Source organism: Hyla sarda, chromosome 10, assembly GCF_029499605.1.
Source record: "Hyla sarda isolate aHylSar1 chromosome 10, aHylSar1.hap1, whole genome shotgun sequence".
In the NCBI taxonomy this organism is placed as follows: Eukaryota; Metazoa; Chordata; class Amphibia; order Anura; family Hylidae; genus Hyla; species Hyla sarda.
The window spans coordinates 6,854,975-6,878,406 of NC_079198.1; the positions used below are offsets into that span (position 1 = coordinate 6,854,975).

Here is a 23,432-nt window from a genome sequence, read left to right on the forward strand (position 1 = left end):
CAATTTTAAAAAAAGGACAGTGTTCCCCAATCTTCCAACATGCCCTGACACCCGAAAGCTGGTGGAACAACGTGATCTTGGTATTTATATTCAATATGCAAAGAGATGGGGCAAGTTCTGTCCATGGAGAAAATAGTGAGGCATATTTACCCTTGGGACACAGCATAACTCTGCCATGTCTGGAAGGTTCGCGCTGTGTGCTCCAGGGACCACAGGCGGTAGAAGAGCATCATGTTAAGGACCACCAGCACCAGCAACCTGCAAAAATTAGGAATACAAAAAGTTGAGTCAAAGGGAACCTATCAGCAGTTTTCAGCATATATAACGCTTGGCAATGCATTATATATGCTAAAACTATTATCCTCACCATCCCCGGGGGGAAGTTTGTGCCCCCAGGGATGGTGAACATATTATGTTTATAAAGTCCTGCCCGGCAAGTAGTTCCCTGGGCGGGGACTTTCACTTACCAGCTCAGTTTGCTGCGGCCGTGGCCCTGCCCCGATGGCTTGAATGACGGCTCGCGAGCCGTCATTCAAGCCATCGGGGCAGGGCCACAGATGCCGATAAAAGCAGCTGAGATTTTGCGTAGAAGAATCTTCCCATTAATTGTCTTAGAGTCAGAGGCCAACAACAAGTCCTGCAGAAGGTCACATGCCCCTAGTGCCCACCCCTTGTGAAAAATAGTGAGGTACTATTTATAGGGAAGCCTCTTCAAAATGAATTTACAAGAGCTGTCATCCTCTGTGAAACAAGGTCTCTTCGGCTTCCATATCATGTCTACAGGCTGACCGCACCGGCCAAGAGGAACTAATTCCCACCATGTACCCTACAGGAATCATTAAAGTCAATGGGGGTCCATTGGTCGCCATTTTGTCATTGTTCTGCGCCATCTAAATGAAATGAGAACACAACACAGGTGTGAACCAGCCTGAAGTTCACTTTAGGTCAAATTGGGAGAAGAGAGTTCTATGGCCAACTTTAGTTCTAATGCAATACAGATTTCAAGCAACCCTCTGTACTCACATATACCCAAAGTCCCCAATTGGAACCATGGATCAGGCATGGTGGGAGCTGTGAAGGAACCTCTATTGAATACATATAGATATATAACACCAGAGTGATCACAGATACAGTCATTGTAGTAGAGATAAACCCACACATCGTGTTACCGACACCACCAAGACTGAGGCACAGTCATCCAACTCCGTAATGTCACCATGGTGAGGACCGAACTAAAGACGGTCTTTCAGAAGATGCAGTAGAGTGAGTATTCTGCCAACCCACACAGGTAACATTGACGCAAGGACAAATCCCTCTGTGTAGAAGGAGTAGGTAGGTGGGTTTGTTACTTACACAATACTGATGATGAAGAGAGCCGTGGGGATGTTCTGCGATGTTCCTCTGTCTGACAGGTGGGAGAGCTGAGAGGAGACACTGCCTGGGGGCAAAACACAAGAGAGGGGGATGAGTATGGGAGCGTAGACATCAGGATTTACTATATAATAGATGGATATCTGGATTTACTCTATAATGGATGGTTATCAGGATTTACTCTATAATGGATATTAAAATTTACTCTATAATAGATGGATATCAGGATTTACTCTATAATAGATGGATATCAGGATTTACTCTATAATAGATGGATATCAGGATTTACTCTATAATAGATGGATATCAGGATTTACTCTGTAATAGATGGTTATCAGGATTTACTCTGTAATGGATGGTTATCAGGATTTACTCTATAATGGATGGTTATCAGGATTTACTCTATAATAGATGGATATCAGGATTTACTCTATAATGGATGGATATCAGGATTTACTCTATAATAGATTGATATCAGGATTTACGCTATAATAGATTGATATCAGGATTTACGCTATAATAGATTGATATCAGGATTTATTCTATAATGGATGGATATCAAGGTTTACTCTATAATGGATGGATATCAGGATTTACTCTGTAATAGATGGTTATCAGGATTAACTCTGTAATAGATGGTTATCAGGATTTACTCTGTAATAGATGGTTATCAGGATTTACTCTGTAATGCATAGATATCAGGATTTACTCTATAATGGATTTCAATAAAATTCTGAAAGGTAGCGAAACACACGGAACTCTGGGCCCTTGAGCAAGACTTGTAAGGTGACTCCACAAGAAGCAATGAAAAGGTCATCGTCATGGTCTTATCTCCCCTTCCTGTACACAATCAAACCCTCTCTCTCTCCTCTACCATCATCCACACATCACCTATGGGTATCATAATAGAGATGCCTCCAGGTTCCATAGAAGGTACTTTGCCAACTGTCTGTAGACACCATAGAACAGCGGTCTCAAACCGTGGCCCTCCGGATGTTGTAAAACTTCAACTCCCAGCATGCCCGGACAGCCAACGGCTGTCCGGGCATGCTGGGAGTTGAAGTTTTACAACATCCGGAGGGCCACAGTTTGAGTCTGCTGCTATAGGACCATGTAAGAGGTTCTATGGGCAGCGGCACTCAGTCAGGCAAGGGTTAAACATCAATGACCATAATAAGGCCAATCTCCCCTCCCTCGTATTATCCCCTGGATACAGTAACCACGGCGAGCAGTTATCTGCTCTGTTACTTCCTATGGGTCTTGGTAAATTGGCTTCTGAGCAGTGAAGATTATCTCCAGTCAACACCACCAGTAAGGAATAATCTGCCGAAAAGTCCATCTCATCTCCTCCCCCTCCCCCAATGATCATGACCAAGATAGAAGGCAACTGGGCCACTTGTAGAATTAAGATTAAGATCTTTATATAGAAGTAATTTACCAATCTGTTTAACTTTCTGGCACCAGTTGATTTAAAAAAAATTTTTTCCAGAGTACCCCTTTAAGTACTGCCCTCAATTGATTCTAGGTGGCCCACTAGTTACACATTAAGGGTCCGTTTTAGATACATTGTTTCTTCTGCCCTTGCTCATGTTTTGATACCTGATGTTCTGGAGTGACGGTTCGCCCTCACATTGTCCAATGGTGGGATCACAGGGTTCAGTGGGTCCACGTGATGGTTCTTCCAGCTTAACGTCCGCTTCCGGCGCCGTAACGCCGGCTTTTCTCGGACTCCCAGCTCCTCCGTGCAGGATTGTTCTAACTTGCTAACTGCATCCGCTGAGAGGGGGGCAATAAAGGAGAGGAACACGTCCGTGAAGACAAAATATAGGCAAAAAGAAATATGGGGAGAACTGGGGAACTATATACTACAGGTGTAAAGGAGAAGAGTCCCTACGGCAGAACTGAAAATAGGACCACCTACTGGGACCTGTACATGAAACCCCACCATCTCTCCCACTCTAAGACAGCAGGGACTAGTGTTGGCCACCACCTCAAATGATAGAGGGTTGCCACGCGCTTCGGGCTGGTCTTATTTGCTAAAATTAGGGAACCTTAAAGGGGTACTCTGGTGCTCCACAGTTCGGAACATTTTGTTTAGAATGCTTGGAGCCGGAGGCAGTGGTCGTGAAGTCATGACCATGCCCAACGTGATGTCACACCACATCCCCTCCATTCATGTCTGACACACCCCCTCCCATAGACATGAATGGAGGGGGCGTGGTCGTGACACCACGACCACTGCTGCAGGAACTCGGCATTTGTTTAGAAAAGATCCCGGGAGCCCCAGACGTCTTATCCACTATCCTTTCGACAAGGGATAAGATGTCTAGCAGTGGAGTACCCCTTTAAATAGGTCCCAATGGTCATGGGAGATAAGGTCAACCTGAAGCCTTCACCTCTTCAAATCCAATCGTTCAATTTTTTACATGGACTTTCCAAAAGAGAACCAAAAACAAATTCACCCCATGGTTTGGGTTGACCTAACATCCAATAACATGGCACTCCACAGGGATGGCCATAATCAGCAATCTATAGCAAATATAGGACCACCTGACCAGGACCAGAACGTACCAAGCTGTCTGAAGTGCTCCTCCATACCGCTCCAGGAGTTCTTCTCAATGATGCCTCGTACCAGACTCCATGGCTGCTTCCGGTACACGATCTCTGAGGACACCCTACGATACAGAAGGTTATCCATAACTCTCCACGACCCTATTGTGTGGGTGGTCAAAGGGTTTTAAAGGGGTACTTCGGAGTAAAACAATTTATTTTTAAATCAACTGGTGCCAGAAAGTTAAACAGATATGTAAATTACTTATATTAAAAATCTTAATCCTTCCAGTATTTATCAGCTGCTGTATGCTCCACAGGAAGTTGTGTAGTTCTTTCCAGTCTGACCACAGTGTTCTCTGCTGACACCTCTGTCCATGTCAGGAACTGTCCAGAGCAGGAGAGGTTTGCTATGGGGATTTGCTCCTGTGGTCAGACTGGAAAGAACTACACAACTTCCTCTGGAGCAAACAACAGCTGATAAGTACAGGAAGGATTATGAATTTTATATACAAGTCATTTACAAATCTGTATAACTTTCTGGCATCAGTGGATTAAAAAAAAAAAAAAAATTTAAAAGTTTTCCACCAGAGTACCCCTTTAAGTAAAGTTAAAATTTAGAAGTTTTTATCCAGTGAGCGGAGATCTCACACAATGTAGCTGTCAGGTTCTCATGATGTCTCTGTGAGTGGGAACAGAGATTGAGCCGTCACTCATGTAGGAAGGAAGAGTGAGGGGGCACAAATGATGAGCAACGCAGGGTGGGAGTGTTGAGTGGGCACACGCTGAGCTGTCAGGAGAGGAGGGGGGGGGGAACCCATGATCGTCTATGGGGGATGTCATCGCAGTACCTGAGACGCGCTTTATTCTTGGTCACGCTGGTGATGCAGTATCGGTGAGCGGTGTAAAAATAATCCTGGTAGGGGATGCCCTGGGTCACCACCTGTGTGTCCATGATACAGAAAGACCCCTTCAGATTGTAAGTCAGAGTCTGCATGGAAAAAAGGTAATAGATTAGGTAAGTAGAATCCTGTATCTCCTCAAGAAATGTCCCTGTCAGGATGGAAACTTCTATCTAAACTTATTATAGCAGTATTATAGTAGTTATATTCTTGTATATAGGATACAGTATTATAGTAGTTATATTCTTGTATATAGGAGCAGTATTATAGGAGTTATATTCTTGTATACAGGGGCAGTATTATAGTAGTTATATTCTTGTATATAGGAGCAGTATTATAGTAGATATATTCTTGTATATAGGAGCAGTATTATAGTAGTCATATTCTTGTATATAGGAGGCAGTATTATAGTAGATATATTCTTGTATATAGGAGCAGTATTATAGGAGTTATATTCTTGTATATAGGAGCAGTATTATAGTAGATATATTCTTGTATATAGGAGCAGTATTATAGTAGTCATATTCTTGTATATAGGAGGCAGTATTATAGTAGATATATTCTTGTATATAGGAGCAGTATTATAGGAGTTATATTCTTGTATATAGGAGCAGTATTATAGTAGATATATTCTTGTATATAGGAGCAGTATTATAGTAGGTATATTCATGTATATAGGGGGCAGTATTATAGTAGTTATATTCTTGTATATAGGGGGCAGTATTATAGTAGTTATATTCTTGTATATAGGGGGCAGTATTATAGTAGTTATATTCTTGTATATAGGAGCAGTATTATAGTAGTTATATTCTTGTATATAGGAGCAGTATTATAGTAGTTATATTCTTGTATATAGGAGCAGTATTATAGTAGTTATATTCTTGTATATAGGAGCAGTATTATAGTAGTTATATTCTTGTATATAGGAGCAGTATTATAGTAGTTATATTCTTGTATATAGGAGGCAGTATTATAGTAGTTATATTCTTGTATATAGGAGGCAGTATTATAGTAGTTATATTCTTGTATATAGGAGGCAGTATTATAGTAGTTATATTCTTGTATATAGGAGCAGTATTATAGTAGTTATATTCTTGTATATAGGAGCAGTATTATAGTAGTTATATTCTTGTATATAGGAGCAGTATTATAGTAGATATATTCTTGTATATAGGAGCAGTATTATAGTAGTTATATTCTTGTATAAAGGAGCAGTATTATAGGAGTTATATTCTTGTATATAGGAGCAGTATTATAGTAGTTATATTCTTGTATAAAGGAGCAGTATTATAGGAGTTATATTCTTGTATATAGGAGCAGTATTATAGTAGATATATTCTTGTACATAGGAGCAGTATTATAGTAGATATATTCTTGTATATAGGAGCAGTATTATAGGAGTTATATTCTTGTATAAAGGAGCAGTATTATAGGAGTTATATTCTTGTATATAGGAGCAGTATTATAGTAGATATATTCTTGTACATAGGAGCAGTATTATAGTAGATATATTCTTGTATATAGGAGCAGTATTATAGGAGTTATATTCTTGTATATAGGAGCAGTATTATAGTAGTTATATTCTTGTATATAGGAGCAGTATTATAGTAGTTATATTCTTGTATAAAGGAGCAGTATTATAGGAGTTATATTCTTGTATATAGGAGCAGTATTATAGTAGATATATTCTTGTACATAGGAGCAGTATTATAGTAGATATATTCTTGTATATAGGAGGAGTATTATAGGAGTTATATTCTTGTATATAGGAGCAGTATTATAGTAGTTATATTCTTGTATATAGGAGCAGTATTATAGTAGTTAGATTCTTGTATATAGGAGCAGTATTATAGTAGTTAGATTCTTGTATATAGGAGCAGTATTATAGTAGTTATATTCTTGTATATAGGAGGCAGTATTATAGTAGTTATATTCTTGTATATAGGGGCAGTATTATAGTAGTTATATTCTTGTATATAGGAGGCAGTATTATAGTAGTTATATTCTTGTATATAGGAGGCAGTATTATAGTAGTTATATTCTTGTATATAGGAGCAGTATTATAGTAGTTATATTCTTGTATATAGGAGCAGTATTATAGTAGTTATATTCCTGTATATAGAAGACAGTATTATAGTAGTTATATTCTTGTATATAGGAGTAGTATTATAGTAGTTATATTCTTGTATAAAGGGGCAGTATTATAGTAGTTATATTCTTGTATATAGGAGCAGTATTATAGTAGTTATATTCTTGTACATAGGAGCAGTAGTATAGTAGTTATATTCTTGTATATAGGAGCAGTATTATAGTAGTTATATTCTTGTATATAGGAGCAGTATTATAGTAGTTATATTCTTGTATATAGGAGCAGTATTATAGTAGTTATATTCTTGTACATAGAAGCAGTATTATAGTAGTTATATTCTTGTATATAGGAGCAGTATTATAGTAGTTATATTCTTGTACATAGGAGCAGTATTATAGTAGTTTTATTCTTGTACTTAGAGGGCAGTATTATAGTAGTTATATTCTTGTATATAGGAGCAGTATTATAGTAGTTATATTCTTGTATATAGGATACAGTATTATAGTAGTTATATTCTTGTATATAGGAGCAGTATTATAGTAGTTATATTATTGTATATAGGAGCAGTATTATAGTAGTTATATTCTTGTATATAGGAGCAGTATTATAGTAGTTATATTCTTGTATATAGGAGCAGTATTATAGTAGTTATATTCTTGTATATAGGAGCAGTATTATAGTAGTTATATTCTTGTACATAGGAGCAGTATTATAGTAGTTTTATTCTTGTACTTAGAGGGCAGTATTATAGTAGTTATATTCTTGTATATAGGAGCAGTATTATAGTAGTTTTATTCTTGTACTTATAGTAGTATCTGTCCTGTCTCACCTGTGTCTCCACAGCAGGGGCTGATTTTGGCCCCAATGGGTTATTGATGGGAATGGTATAGTTGATCACTCGGGACTGTTTACTGCTGCTGTCAGGCGCCCAGGGGTTCACCACAACATCTGTAGGAAGCAGAGAAGAGACATTTTTGTATCATTTAATTAATAATTAATATTCTCGCCCCATAAATGTTCTGACAGATCTAATGTAAATTTCTTAACCACAGATAAACCATCGGCCACTTCTAATAAAGAACCTCTTCCTTATATAGAGAAAACACATAAAAGATGGCCGCCGACCTGTGAACTTTCTCTGATCCATGAATTCGTTCATAAAACGGGTGTCGGAGGTCAGAGCCCGCTGCAGGCACTCCGCACTGATGTGGTACACGGCGTTGATGTGCAGGCGGCCCGGGAGGTCGGAGGTCAGTGCGTCTTTACAGAGGCCGACGGCTTCTGAAATAAAAACACAACATGGAAGAGGTTACAGGACAGATATAAAGCTCTGTATCCATATTATCCACTCACAGCATCCCAGCAGTGGTGGTACTACAAGTCCCAGAATACTCTACCTAGAAAGAAAACCCTGAGGATTAAGAGAACATGGCCGCTGTACCTCAGGGGGGAGCTGTAATATTCTCCATAATAACAAACATTACACCGGATCCTTCTATATAGGGAGGATATCTGGAATAACCAGGTTCAGTCCCTTTCTTTTCAGCTTTGCGCCATTTAAACCTGGGTAGAAGAAGAGTGGTGCAGTTGCCCATAGCAACCAATCTTTCATTTTCAAAGAGGCCTGTGCAAAATGAAAGAAGCAATCTGATTGGTTGCTATGGGCAACTGCACCTCTCTACCTTGATCAATGTCCCCCATGTTCTTGGAGGCCGCGCGCCCCTCCTCTAGGCCGCAGTCTTTCCCGTCTGATCAGCTGAGGAGATCTCAGTCTCTTACTCCAATATTCCCCGCCGCCCGTGATCACACGGCCATAATACCGTCACTATGACTGACAGCCACGAGACCGCCGCCTTGTTATCAGCGCCAGATGCTGCGAGATCAATCACACTAATACAGGAGCGCTCAGTGATCCCATCACACCATGCGCCGCATGCCACCGCGCCACGCCAGGGGTGTTATGACGACCGTCATTATCAAGATCTGACTGAGATGGTTTACTCAGGTGCATTGTGGGAAATGTCAACTATGCCGAACCTTCATCTGATACTGAGGTAACATGGAGCTGTGAGGAGCTAGAGTAGTGTTTCCAAAACAGTGTGCCTCCAGCTGTTGAAAAACTACAACTCCCAGCATGCCTGGACAGCCGAAGGCTGTCCAGGCATGCTGGAAAGTGTAGTTTTGCAACAACTGGAGAAACACTGATCTAAAATAGATCACTCTGTATCACTGATCTGTATATGATTTCTCCATCAAGTGACATCTCGACTAATCCCCCGTATACAGGAAGTGACAGCACAACTAATCCCATGTATACAGGAAGTGACATCTCGACTAATCCCGTGTATACAGGAAGTGACATCTCGACTAATCCCGTGTATACAGGAAGTGACAGCACAACTAATCCCGTGTATACAGGAAGTGGCAGCACAACTAATCCCGTGTATACAGGAAGTGGCATCTCGACTAATCCCGTGTATACAGGAAGTGACATCTCGACTAATCCCGTGTATACAGGAAGTGGCAGCACAACTAATCCCGTGTATACAGGAAGTGACATCTCGACTAATCCCGTGTATACAGGAAGTGGCAGCACAACTAATCCCGTGTATACAGGAAGTGACATCTCGACTAATCCCGTGTATACAGGAAGTGACATCTCGACTAATCCCGTGTATACAGGAAGTGACAGCACAACTAATCCCGTGTATACAGGAAGTGACATCTCGACTAATCCCGTGTATACAGGAAGTGGCAGCACAACTAATCACGTGTATACAGGAAGTGACATCTGGACTAATCCCCTGTATACAGGAAGTGACAGCACAACTAATCCCGTGTATACAGGAAGTGACATTACGACTTATCTTCTCTATACGGGAGGTGACATCACCACTAATCACCTGACAGGAAGTGACATCATCCTCCAGACATTATGTAAGTGTGGTGGCCCAGTATAGGAGTTGCCCCCCTGTACCCTAGCGACTCCATTATGTGACCCCTGCCCCCCCCCTGCACCTTTGTCTTGTATAATAAGTCCTATGTGCCTATGTTATACAGTGTATTGTACATAAAATGTGTTATACATTAAATCGCCCAAGTTCACTATAAGTCCCAGCAAGCCCTGTGGTCTCTGAAGTCACTGGTCACCTATTTGGGCCCAGCCAAGCTTCATAGACAGTTACACCTGTCTGACTCAGTAAAGCTGCCATTGCTCCGTAACTTGGCGTCTGGGTCATTATTTGCCCCCGTGCCCAGCCCAGGATCCAGCAGTATTCCTTCGGGTGGTGTAGAGGATAAACCACGCCCTGGCATCACGAATGCCATCTGCCCCTAGGGTAATCCCATCTGCCCTGCATCACACCCTCACCACATAAACATATCTAATGCACACATGTACAGATACAGATCAGCAATACAGTGTAAGTATACTCCAGGGCAGTGTTTCTTAACACGTGTTCCTCTGGCTGTTTAAAAACTACAACTCCCAGCATGCCCGGACATCCAAAGGCATCACACGTGGGGTGGGGAGACAACCCTAATGATGCCCATGACAGTGCCCATTAAACATAACGTCTTCCTTCACATCTTCAATGTCCCAGAGCAGTGTTTCCTAACCAGGTTGCCTCCAGCTGTTGCAAAACTACAACTCCCAGCATGCCCGGACATCCAAAGGCATCAGACATGGGGTGGGGAGACAACCCTAATGATGCCCATGACAGTGCCCATAAAATATAACATCTTTCTTCACATCTTCAATGTCCCGGAGCAGCGTTTCCTAACCAGGTTGCCTCCAGCTGTTGCAAAACTACAACTCACAGCATGCCCGGACAGCCAAAGGCTGTCTGGGCATGTTGGGAGTTGTAGTTTTGCAACAGCTGGAGGCACATTGGATGGGAAACACCGATCTAAAGAAGTGTTCCCCTACCTTTGGCTTTCCCACTGTTGCACAACTACAACTCCCATCATGCCTGGTTAGCCGGAGGTATGATGGGAGTTGTAGTATATACACCCCTCTATACACCGGGCCCTCTTCTTACCCTCATCCTGTGTGGAGCTCGGGGTAGAGTTGTTGCTCAGGTCTGTAGGGAGATCTTCTCCGGGAAGAAGGTCCAGGGCGGGCAGAGAGTCCAGTAGCCCCGATCCAGCCATCTCCGAGAGAGGAGTCACCGTCTGACTGGACGACCCCTCCATCTGAGAGTCCGAGAGAACGTCCGAATGCCCCACCATGTCTTCTACCGACTGAAAGAAACCAATACACTCACATGTAAACTGCAAACTGCGCCCATTTCTATATACAGGTTTAGGGGTCCCCACCCAATCTGCCTAGTCTCGCAATGCGCCATTGTGATGCATATGTTGGCGCCTCTTTCCATATCATGTCATTTTCGACACAAGTGGTTTCAGCTTTATTATGCGCGTACATGGAGCTACTAGGCAGTCACAGGAATACACTGCCCCCTATAGGGTCTTACCGTAATTATAGCTTCACCATTGCTGCCAAGGGAGGCAAAGGAGTCAGTGCCCAGGAGCTTGGGGCTGGTGCTCAGCTTGTTGTCACTACGTGTGGACGCGTCACTCAGATCCGGGCCCTCGGGGTAGTCCTCGCTCACCCTAAAGAGGAAAAGGTTAAAAAAAAAAATTATAATAAATAAATAAAAATAAATAAATATAAAAAGGTTACAAAAAATTATAATAAATAAATAAAAATAAATAAATATAAAAAGGTTACAAAAAATTATAATAAATAAATAAAAATAAATAAATATAAAAAGGTTACAAAAAATTATAATAAATAAAAATAAATAAATATAAAAAGGTTACAAAAAATTATAATAAATAAATAAAAATAAATAAATATAAAAAGGTTACAAAAAATTATAATAAATAAATAAAAATAAATAAATAAATAAATATAAAAAGGTTACAAAAAATTATAATCAGTAAATAAAAATAAATAAATAAATATAAAAAGGTTACAAAAAATTATAATCAATAAATAAAAATAAATAAATATAAAAAGGTTACAAAAAATTATAATCAATAAAAATAAATAAATATAAAAAGGTTACAAAAAATTATAATCAATAAATAAAAATAAATAAATATAAAAAGGTTTTAAAAAAATATAATAAATAAATCAAAATTAATAAATATAAAAAGTTACTGCACTGAGAATGAAATGTTTATTATGTGATCTGGCGCCCTCTAGAGTCTGATTGAGAAATGACAGCTTCTTATACAAACAGTCGCAAAGTCCTGTCCGCAGTCGCTCAGGAGGGATGCTCTCTATATATGATGCAATGTTTCCCAACCAGTGTGCCTCCAGCTGTTGCAAAACTACAACTCCCAGCATGCCTGGACAGCCGTTGGCTGTCCAGGCATGCTGGGAGTTGTAGTTTTGCAACAGCTGGAGGCACACTGGTCGGGAAACATTGATCTGGTGTGTCTAGGTCTCTGGTTACTGTCAGTAAATGGCCTCAAACTGAAACTCCTTTATATAAAATATATAGACAATGCTCTGTGAGCTTAGCCGACTCCTGACCAATACAGATTACCTGCGTACCAAATACGCAGGTAACAAACTATTAGGATCTTTATCAACACACACGTGTGTTTATATATAACTCTTTTTTAAATGATTATTATTCTTAATTGTTTATTATTAATTGTATTATTCATAATAATAAAAAATTATTAATAATCAAAACAAATAGTAATTAATATTAATAAATAATAATGAATAACCATAATTAATATTCATAATATAATAATAATAATTAAATAATAATAATAAAAAAAAAATTTTTATAATTTTTATTATACAATTCATGTATATATTATCATAATTATTATAATTGTTATGGATGTTAATTTTTAAGATATAAAAACATTATATATATATTATATATAAAGATGATATATATATATATTTTTTTAATCATAATTAAACCCAAAAATATTTTATATATATATTTGTAAATGTATATTAGAAAATTGGGTCCTTTGAAGGAATTGTCTAGGAATAGAAAAACAGACTATTTATTTAAAAATAAATAAATAAAAATGGCGCCACTACATCCTCAGGTTGTGTGTGGTATTGTTGCAGCTCAGTTCTATTGTAATAAATGAAGCTGAGTTGTAATGCCACATGCAGCCTTAAGAGAAGGGTGGCACTGTTTTTGTAAGAGATTGTGTGTTTCTATTCCTGATTAACCCCCATTTCTTGCCATCTGCTGTGTGAGTGACAGTAATGTGGACGGCAGTGATCGGCCGTAACTCACCCCAGGCCATTGAGCAGGTCTCGGGGGGAGACGTAGTCCTCATCCTCGCTGGTCAGGCCGAGCTCGGTACCGTAGCACTGGTGGACCGTGTGCCACAGCTCCTGGGGGGACAGCGCCTGCAGGAAGAGAAAACAACAAGGGATTGACGCCGATCTCTACTGACCGCAATGCTGGACGCTACGAGGAAGGAAAACCTAACAATACAGCTATACAAGACTGAGGGGCCATCAGAGCCCCCCAAAGGCTTATCATACATAGGCTGTAAGGAGCAAGAAGAACTAGTGTCACCTGCTCATCATGGTGGACACTTCTGTATATAGAAGGGACCTCACGACTAATACCCTGTATACAAAAAGTGACATTGCAACTAATCCCCGGTATAAAGGAAGTGACATCAAAACTGATCCCCGGTATACAGGAAGTGGCATCACGTCTAATCCCCTGTATACATAAAGTGACATCGCTATATATTCCCAGTATACAGGAAGTGGCATTGTAACTAATCATTGATATACAGGAAGTGACATCACCACTAATCCCCGGTATACAGGAAGTGACATCATGACTAATCCCCTGTATACATAAAGTGACATCGCAATTAATCCCCAATATACAGGAAGTGACATCACAACTAATCATTGATATACAGGAAGTGACATCAAAGCTGATCCCCGGTATACAGGAAGTGACATAAGGTCTAATCCCCTGTATACATAAAGTGACATCACAATTAATCCCCAATATATACAGGAAGTGACATCGCAACTAATCCTTGATATACAGGATGTGACATCACGAATAATCCCCTGTATACAGGAAGTGGCATCGTAACTAATCCTTGATATACAGGATGTGACATCACGAATAATCCCCTGTATACAGGAAGTGGCATCGTAACTAATCCTTGATATACAGGGTGTGACATCACGAATAATCCCCTGTATACATAAAGTGACATCGCAACTTATTCCCAGTATACAGGAAGTGGCATCGTAACTAATCATTGATATACAGGAAGTGAGATCAAAGCTAATTCCCGTTATACAGGAAGTGACATTACGACTAATCACCGGTATACAGGAAGTGACATCACCACTAATCCCCGGTACACAGGAAGTGACATTACGACTAATCCCCGGTATACAGGAAGTGACATTACGACTAATCCCCTGTATACAGGAAGTGACATCACCACTAATCCCCGGTATACAGGAAGTGAGATCACAACTAATCCCCGGTATACAGGAAGTGACATTATGACTAATCCTCTGTATACAGGCAGTGGCATCGCAACTAATCCCTGATATGCAGGAAGTAGCATCATGATTGATCCCCGGTATACAGGGAGTGACATCACCACTAATCCCCAGTATACAAGGACATCATCCTACTGACATTATGTAATCCACACATGTACAGATACAGATCAGTGATACAGTGCGCGTATACTCCAGAGCAGTCTTTCCCAACCAGAGTGCCTCCAGCTGTTGCAAAACTATGTTGCAAAACTACAACTCTCACCATGCCTAGACAGCCTTTGGCTGAACAATCTAACCAAGAAAATACGTAGTGGGAAATGTTCTACACGTCCAATGTGGTTTTCACCGAGATAATGTGGAATTTACGGGGATAAAAGGGCGATCATTAAATTTAAGTTTTAAGAACAAAGGGGGAGATCAAAACCTGTTTAGAGGGAGAGCGGTGCAGTTGCCCATAGCAACCAATCAGATCGCTTCTTTCATTTTCCACAGGCCTCTTTAAAAAAATAAAAGACGCCATCTGACTGGTTGCTATGGGCAACTGCACCGCTCTCCCTTTGCACAGGCTTTGATAAATCTCCCCCAATCTGTTTAAATAGTTTTTAAAGAAAAAAATATATATATATTTCTTTTTTTCTTAATTTTTTATGTACGGTAGTAATATTATTTTATTTTATTTATTTATTTAATTTAATTTATTTGATTTGATTTTATTTGTTTCATTTATATATTTTTTTTCCCAAGGGGTTAAATTAAGACATAACTATAAAATATAGCTGTATAAAACATTTAAAATATTATTTCAAATTTTTTTTTTCTACATTTTTGCTAATTTGCATGACATTCATTCAACACTGTGGCAAACCTAAAACAAATAAAATAAAAAAAAAAAAAAAAAAAAAACACCACAAATTACCAACCAACCAGAAGAAAAAAAATAAAAATTAAAAAATTAAAACACACATACAACAACAAAAAAATTAAAATATAAATCACTAAAACAAAACCCAACACTCACATAGTAAATCAGGGCCATTGTATGGAAATCCATAGGTGTTTGGCGGCAGCTTTCTCCCTTCTCTCCATTAATCACGTGCATGCTCGGCTTGGGTGAGCATGCATATGTATAGGGGGCAGTAATGTAATATTTCTCTTGTACAGATTGAAATCTAACGAACGGCACCGAATTAATGAACAGGACGCGTTCTGTTACCTTAACATCAGCAGCCAGGCTGGAGTACGAGGCGCCATCTATGAAGAGCGTCTGGACTATCCTGAGGTTCCCCAGCGTTGAGGTGGTAACTGGGCAGAAGTGACATCGGACTGGTGAGGGCCGGGGGCCCAGAGCTTCTGGACACATAGCGAGCCTGATCTACACCCTGCCGTATACTCACCCGTCTGATCTGTATCTGTACATGTGTGTGGATTAGATGCATTTACATAATGTCTGGAGGGTTATGTCACTTCCTATATACGGGATTAATCACAGCGTCATGTGAGCTGAAGCGTCTGCACTATACTATGCGGGCTATCCAGCTTCTCCAAAAGGAGTATTGCAGTGGGTTCCAAGCTGTGGGCCTCCAGCTGTTGCAAAACTACAACTCCAAGCATGCCCGGACAGCCGTTGGCTGTCCGGGCATGCTGGGAGTTGTAGTTTTGCATCAGCTGGAGGTCCACAGCTTGGAGACCACTGCCATAGAGGCAAATGAAAAGCAGGACCCCCCCCCCCCCCACCACCACTTACATCGAATGCAGCGTTTGTTGTGCAACCACTCTTTTGTGGCTGTAATGCCCTATTAATCAGATTTTTATTGTCGATTTGCAACAGCTGGAGGTCCACAGTTTGAAGACCATAGAGGCAAAGGAGAGCTTTGAAAACCATAAAATCCAGGACCCCCGACCACTTACATCGAATGCAGCGCTTTTTGGGAAACCACCTTTTTATGGCTGTAGTGAACTATTAATCAGATTTTTATTGTCAATTTGCAACAGCTGGAGGTCCACAATTTGGAGACCACTGCCATGAAGGTTGAGCTTTGAAAACCATCAAACGCAGGACCCCCCACCACTTATATTGAATGCAGCGTTTGTTGTGCAACCACTCTTTTATGGCTGTAGTGCCCTATTAATCAGATTTTTATTGCCGATTTGCAACAGCTGGAGGTCCACAGTTTGAAGACCATAGAGGCAAAGGAGAGCTTTGAAAACCATCAAAACGCAGGACCCCCCACCGCTTACATCGAATGCAGCGCTTTTTGGGAAACCACCTTTTTATGGCTGTAGTGAACTATTAATCAGATTTTTTTATTGTCGATTTGCAACAGCTGGAGGTCCACAGTTTGGCGACCACCTCCATAAAGGTTGAGCTTTCAAAACCAAACGCAGGACCCCCCACCACTTATATTGAATGCAGCGTTTGTTGTGCAACCACCCTTTTATGGCTGTAGTGCCCTATTAATCAGATTTTTATTGTCGATTTGCAACAGCTGGAGGTCCACAGTTTGAAGACCATAGAGGCAAAAGAGAACTTTGAAAACCATAAAATCCAGGACCCCCGACCACTTACATCGAATGCAGCGCTTTTTGGGAAACCACCTTTTTATGGCTGTAGTGAACTATTAATCAGATTTTTTTATTGTCGATTTGCAACAGCTGGAGGTCCACAATTTGGAGACCACTGCCATAAAGGTTGACCTTTGAAAACCACCAATGAGCAGGACCCCTCACCACTTACATCGAATGCAGCGTTTGTTGCGCAACCACCCTTTTATGGCTGTAGTGCCCTATTATTCAGATTTTTGTTGTAGTTTTGCAACAGCTGGAGCTTCATAGTTTGGAGACCACTGCCATAGAGGGAAATGAGAGCTTTGGAAATAATCAAAAGCAGGACCCCCCCTTACATCGAATGCAGCGCTTGTTGGGAAGGCACCCTTTTATGGCTGTAGTGCCCTATTAATCAGATTTTTATTGCCGATTTATAACAGCTGGAGGTCCACCGTTTGAAGACCACTGCCATAGATGCTAAGGCAAAACAGTGTATATACCGTAGAATCTCGTGGCGTGAACCACTTAGGATAATGGGTATAGGCCCCAAAATGTATTCCAGTACCAAACCCATAACGCGTTTCAAGGTCAGAACATCTCTCCCCCAAATGTACAATGGTCATACAAAGGGGCTAATGGGGACTTAAGAAACAGTCAAAATGTGGACCCCCCCCAACAACACCTTATTTAATTTAATTTAATGGTGCTTGTTTGGAAACAATCGCTCTATGGCTGAAGTGCCCTATAAAATCAGAATGTTGTCCAAATATAAAACTACAACTCTCAGCATGTAGGTTTGCAACAGCTGGAGGTCCACAGAGGCTAATGGGGGCTTCAGAAACAGTCAACAGGTTGGACCCCACCAATTTAAAGGGGTACTCCGCCCTTAGACATCTTATCCCCTATCCAAAGTATAGGAGATAAGATGTCTGATCACGGGGGTTTTGGGGTCCCCCCCCCCAAACTCCACTCCGTCCCGGATGACTGGCCATGTGGGGTGGAGATTCGTGAAGTCACAGTCACGCCCTGCTTGTGAGGTCACGATCACAACCCCTCAATGCAAGTCTATGGGAGGGGGCGTGACAGCCGTCACGCCCCCTCTCATAGACTTGCATTGAGGGGGTGTGGCCGTGATATCACGAGCAGGACAGCATCGTGGTGTCACGAGCCTCGCGCTCCGCACCCAACGGGAGAGCAAGATAGGTTTTCTATGGGAATTTTCTAGACAGTTCCTGACATGGACAGAGGTGTCAGCAGAGAGCACTGTGGTCAGACTGGAAAGAACTACACAACTTCCTCTGGGAGCATACAGCAGCTGATAAGTATCGAAAAGATTAAGATTTTTTTTAATAGAAGTAATTTACAAATCTGTTTAACTTTTCTGGCACCAGTTGATTAAAAAAATTTTTTTCCGCTGGAGTACCCCTTTAATTTGAGTCGGAATTCCACAAGCGGAAATTCTGCCGCGTGCATAGACCCTAAGGTTTCCAGGCCCGAGCTGGATGGATATTGTACGGTCAGCGGAGAAGATCAGCTCCGCAGCACTTAAAGGGGTATTCCAGGCAAAACCTTTTTTATATATATATCAACTGGCTCCGGAAAGTTAAACAGATTTGTAAATTACTTCTATTAAAAAATCTTAATCCTTCCAATAGTTATTAGCTTCTGAAGTTTTCTGTCTAACTTTTCAATGATGATGTCACGTCCCGGGAGCTGTGCATGATGGGAGAATATCCCCATAGGAACTGCACAGCTCCCGGGACGTGAGTCATCAGAGAGCAGTTAGACAGAAAACAACTCAACTTCAGAAGCTAATAACTATTGGAAGGATTAAGATTTTTTAATAGAAGTAATTTACAAATCTGTTTAACTTTCTGGAGCCAGTTGATATATAAAACAAAGTTTTGGCCTGGAATACCCCTTTAATGCCGCCCCCTACCCCATCTTCATCTGCATTATTAATCAGATTATTTTTACAAAGTTCAAGCCCTTATCTATCGCTCCAAGGCTGAATTGTCTGATAACAGAGGACAATAGACTGTATCAGCAAAGGAGATACCATACACAGTTCACATATATACGTATATATATATCTGGTCTTTATAGAGTGTAGGGGATGGGTCACTGCCATGGAGTCAGGAGAGTTACGATAACGGGATTCATCTTATCTCAACGCGGTCAAAGTCCGTTTATCATGAACGGAAGCGACAGAAATCCTGGGGTGATAGGTTATAACTCCTATCTGCAGAGAAGATACAATATTTTAGATTTTCCATTATTTCACAGAGAGGCACCATAGCCCCCCTCATTAATATTATATATATATATATATATATATATATATATATATATATATATATATATATATATATATATATAACACAGGATGAGTATTTAACTCAGGGAGAGTTCACCACTCCTGGTGTGACGGAGCTTTCAAGGGCCACTAAGCACTCCGCAGGCATTCTGGGTAGAGGAATATGCAAATCAGCTCATTACATCACTTTTTCAGGCGATGTTCCCTGGTATCAGCTTAGCTCCAGTTACGGAATATAAAAAGCTAATCGGGATTAATGCCAAGCAAGAACTCTGGGTACCCTTTCCTTCTGGAGAGAGTGTTCTGGCTTGGCATTAATCCCGATTAGATATAGATATATAGATAGATATATATATATATATATATATATATATATATATATATATATATATATATATATATATATATTCCATGGCAATATACAATGTATAAATTAAAAGAAAATTTTGGCCGCATTTTTATAGCAACAACCGCGCTAGGAATGGCAGATTTTACCGCGGTTCACATAATAACGATACATTTGCGAAATTGACGGTTAAAAACACTTCAGTACCGCAACTAACATGCAACGTGTGAACACAGCCTTTGTATTACTTCCTTGGCTTTCTATTTAGGCAGGTCTGACGCATCAGAATTTTGGGGATTTTACAGTGGCGCAAAATGTTACATGCTATACATGCTACCTTTTGATCATTTTTATTTTGGTTTTTTTTTGTTTATTTTAGCCTCAGTGACCATTCTTGCTCTCTCTCTTGTTATTTTTATTTATTTATATTTATTTTATAATTTTTATTTATTTATTTATACATTATTTATTTTTATCATTGTATTTATTTATATCAATTTATTTATATATTTTTTTATTTAGTTGCAATGTCAAAAAATGTTGCAGAATCTTGTAATAGCTTTTTTATTGGACTATAAAGCTATTATTAGAGGCTGCAACATTTTTGGGATTTCGCATCTGCATCGCTGGACTAATACGGCTACTCAAATTTACTCATTTATTTATAGTTATTTATTTATTCATTATATATATATATATATATATATATATATATATATATATATATATCAAGGAAGGATGCCGCAGCACACGGAAGGTTCAAAAGTGTAAACAGTGGTTTATTCCATGATAATACAAGTTAGCAACGTTTCTGCTGCCAGTGCAGCCTTTGTCAAGCAACAAAATGGTGACCAAACAAGATATTTATATGCAAATGAACAAACAAATCAATCAAATCAATTAGTGTGGATACAGTGTAAAAAATACATTTACGATATAGGGTAATTAAAAGCACTATAATATACATGTTGTACAAGTGCTCTGCAGTGATTTAAAATCGATATACATAAGCAAGGGCTGCAAGTAAAGTTATAAACAATATAACATTATAAATAGTCTTAACAAGATTACATGTGTACCTAATGATTAGGAACGGGGGCTGAATGGTCACGTGATCCCGACTCGTCTCCATGCAAACCGCCGTTGCTGTAGGTAACAGCGGAGCTGTGATGTGTGTAATCGCAGGACGCCAGGAGTGGCCGCGCGGCCCCACTGTGTCAGCTGACCAGGGTGTCACGTGACCGCTCCTAAGTCCGGGCATGCGCATTAGGAGAAATGATCGTTGTACTGCCATGGTGGTTAAGGGAAAAGGGGAAGAATCTAATCTATCTAGTTGAGGTCTCTCAGGGCAAAAGAGAGATAAGGAGAGAGAGTGTCCTATGTGTACATATAGTGGATAAAGATAAGTTTACAGGCATTATAAGTGTATAGATATTAAAAATGTGTGAAAAGTGGATAAGAATAAAAATGAGTAGACATTAATACCCTGAGTATTTCCTCGAAAGGAAGGGTATGTAAAGAAAGAGATGAGCAGAAGATAAGTGCATATAGAGTGATATACAAAGATAGAAAAGTAAATTTAAATTAAAAAAAAAAAAAAAAAAAAAAAAAAAAAAAAATTTTAAAAAAAAAATAAAATAAAAAAATAATAGGAATAATAAAATAATAATAGTAATAATGAAAATGAAATAAAGATAGATAAATAAATATAGATATAAAAAGTATTAAAATAAAATTAAAAATAAAGAAATAAGAAGGGTAACAGAAAAAAAGAGTAAAAATATAAATGAAGATGATTTTGGTTGTAATCTGACCCGGCTCCACATATGATTACCACGCACATCGGGCTATAAAGGCCCAACACCTCAGTTGCCCGTGCTCACCCCAATATTATGGGGGAGTCACTCTGGGGCACCCAACTGGTGTGAGGAATATGCAAATCAGCTCATTACATCACTTTTTCAGGCGATGTTCCCTGGTATCAGCTTAGCTCCAGTTACGGAATATAAAAAGCTAATCGGGATTAATGCCAAGCAAGAACTCTGGGTACTCTTTCCTTCTGGAGAGAGTGTTCTTGCTTGGCATTAATCCCGATTAGATAGATAGATATATATATATTATATATATATATATATATATATATATATATATATATATTCCATGGCAATATAAAATGTATAAATTAAAAGAAAATTTTGGCCGCATTTTTATAGCAACAACCGCGCTAGGAATGGCAGATTTTACCGCGGTTCACATAATAACGATACATTTGCGAAATTGACGGTTAAAAACACTTCAGTACCGCAACTAACATGCAACGTGTGAACACAGCCTTTGTATTACTTCCTTGGCTTTCTATTTAGGCAGGTCTGACGCATCAGAATTTTGGGGATTTTACAGTGGCGCAAAATGTTACATGCTATACATGCTACCTTTTGATCATTTTTATTTTGTTTTTTTTTGTTTATTTTAGCCTCAGTGACCATTCTTGCTCTCTCTCTTGTTATTTTTATTTATTTATATTTATTTTATAATTTTTATTTATTTATTTATACATTATTTATTTTTATCATTGTATTTATTTATATCAATTTATTTATATATTTTTTTATTTAGTTGCAATGTCAAAAAATGTTGCAGAATCTTGTAATAGCTTTTTTATTGGACTATAAAGCTATTTTTAGAGGCTGCAACATTTTTGGGATTTCGCATCTGCATCGCTGGACTAATACGGCTACTCAAATTTACTCATTTATTTATAGTTATTTATTTATTCATATTTTTTTATATATATATTATTTATTTATTGTTTTTTTTTAATTTATTTATTTATTTTTTTATGCCGTTCACTGCCGGGATAAATAACATTATGGTTTTGTAATACGAGTCGTTGAACTTGACGATACCGATTATGTATTTAGACCCCGCGATCATTTCATGGGAGACAGGGGGAGCCCCCTCTTCTCTCCTCTCATCAATCCTTTAGATGCCGTGGTCAGCACTCACCGCAGCATCTAAAGGGTGAAAACTACCGGCGCAGTCTTGGCCTCGGGCGCCCCCACGATTGTTAGGTTTAGCTGGTCCATTCCTATACGTCCAGGAGCAGGAAGGGGTTAACATTACTGTAACATAAATTACGCAGGTTTTTGAATACGTCCCACTTTGTGTCTATATTCCTCAACATTTCCAAGATCTCTGCTTGCTGTTAGTGAATGGAAACAGTCCCACCATGTGTTCGAGTAACCCCGTCCATCTCTAGTATGTTCTATGGCAGTGGTCTCAAAAAATGTGTGGGCCTCCAGCTGTTGCAAAACTACAACTCCCAGCATGCCCGGACAGCCAACGGCTGTCCGGGCATGCTGGGAGTTGTAGTTTTGCAACAGCTGGAGGTCCACAGTTTGTAGACGTAGGTTGTATTTTTGCACTATTCTAGATCATTCACCATGATTACTGCTTCAGCGATTAGCGAGGTGTGAACAAGTCCCCGGGAATTAGGGAGACGACGTCTGTAAGGAGATGATCTCATTACCGCCGAGATCTCATCAGTGAGAAGAGATTACACGGACCAGGAAAGATTAACACGACGCACCACACGTAACAGTAAGCCTCGGGGCGTGAGAGCAGAAGCCACTGCCAGGAGGACAACTCCCATCATCCCTACTGGTCTGCCACCATAGACATTATAACAAAGGTGGCTGATGAGGGCGTCCTAATAATGGCCACCAGAAGAAGGGGGCGCTGCCAGCTACACCCCAGATGTGCCCCCTCAT

The 23,432-nt window shown here is 39.7% G+C and overlaps 1 protein-coding gene across 5 annotated transcripts in view; it reads right to left on the reverse strand.

Annotated features, from left to right (window-relative positions):
* Nucleotides 1–23,432, reverse strand: part of GRAMD1A (GRAM domain containing 1A) — a 161,111-nt gene that overhangs the window by 7,244 nt on the left and 130,435 nt on the right. For all 5 annotated transcript variants that reach the window (XM_056543436.1, XM_056543434.1, XM_056543435.1 and 2 more), the window contains 10 exons: nucleotides 13,197–13,312; nucleotides 11,388–11,526; nucleotides 10,953–11,154; nucleotides 8,038–8,193; nucleotides 7,742–7,860; nucleotides 4,773–4,912; nucleotides 3,943–4,046; nucleotides 2,971–3,147; nucleotides 1,354–1,438; nucleotides 151–258 (listed from right to left, as the gene is read on the reverse strand). In XM_056543436.1, coding sequence (XP_056399411.1) covers nucleotides 151–258; nucleotides 1,354–1,438; nucleotides 2,971–3,147; nucleotides 3,943–4,046; nucleotides 4,773–4,912; nucleotides 7,742–7,860; nucleotides 8,038–8,193; nucleotides 10,953–11,154; nucleotides 11,388–11,526; nucleotides 13,197–13,312 — 1,346 coding nt within the window. The remainder of the gene's footprint in view (nucleotides 1–150; nucleotides 259–1,353; nucleotides 1,439–2,970; nucleotides 3,148–3,942; nucleotides 4,047–4,772; nucleotides 4,913–7,741; nucleotides 7,861–8,037; nucleotides 8,194–10,952; nucleotides 11,155–11,387; nucleotides 11,527–13,196; nucleotides 13,313–23,432) is intronic.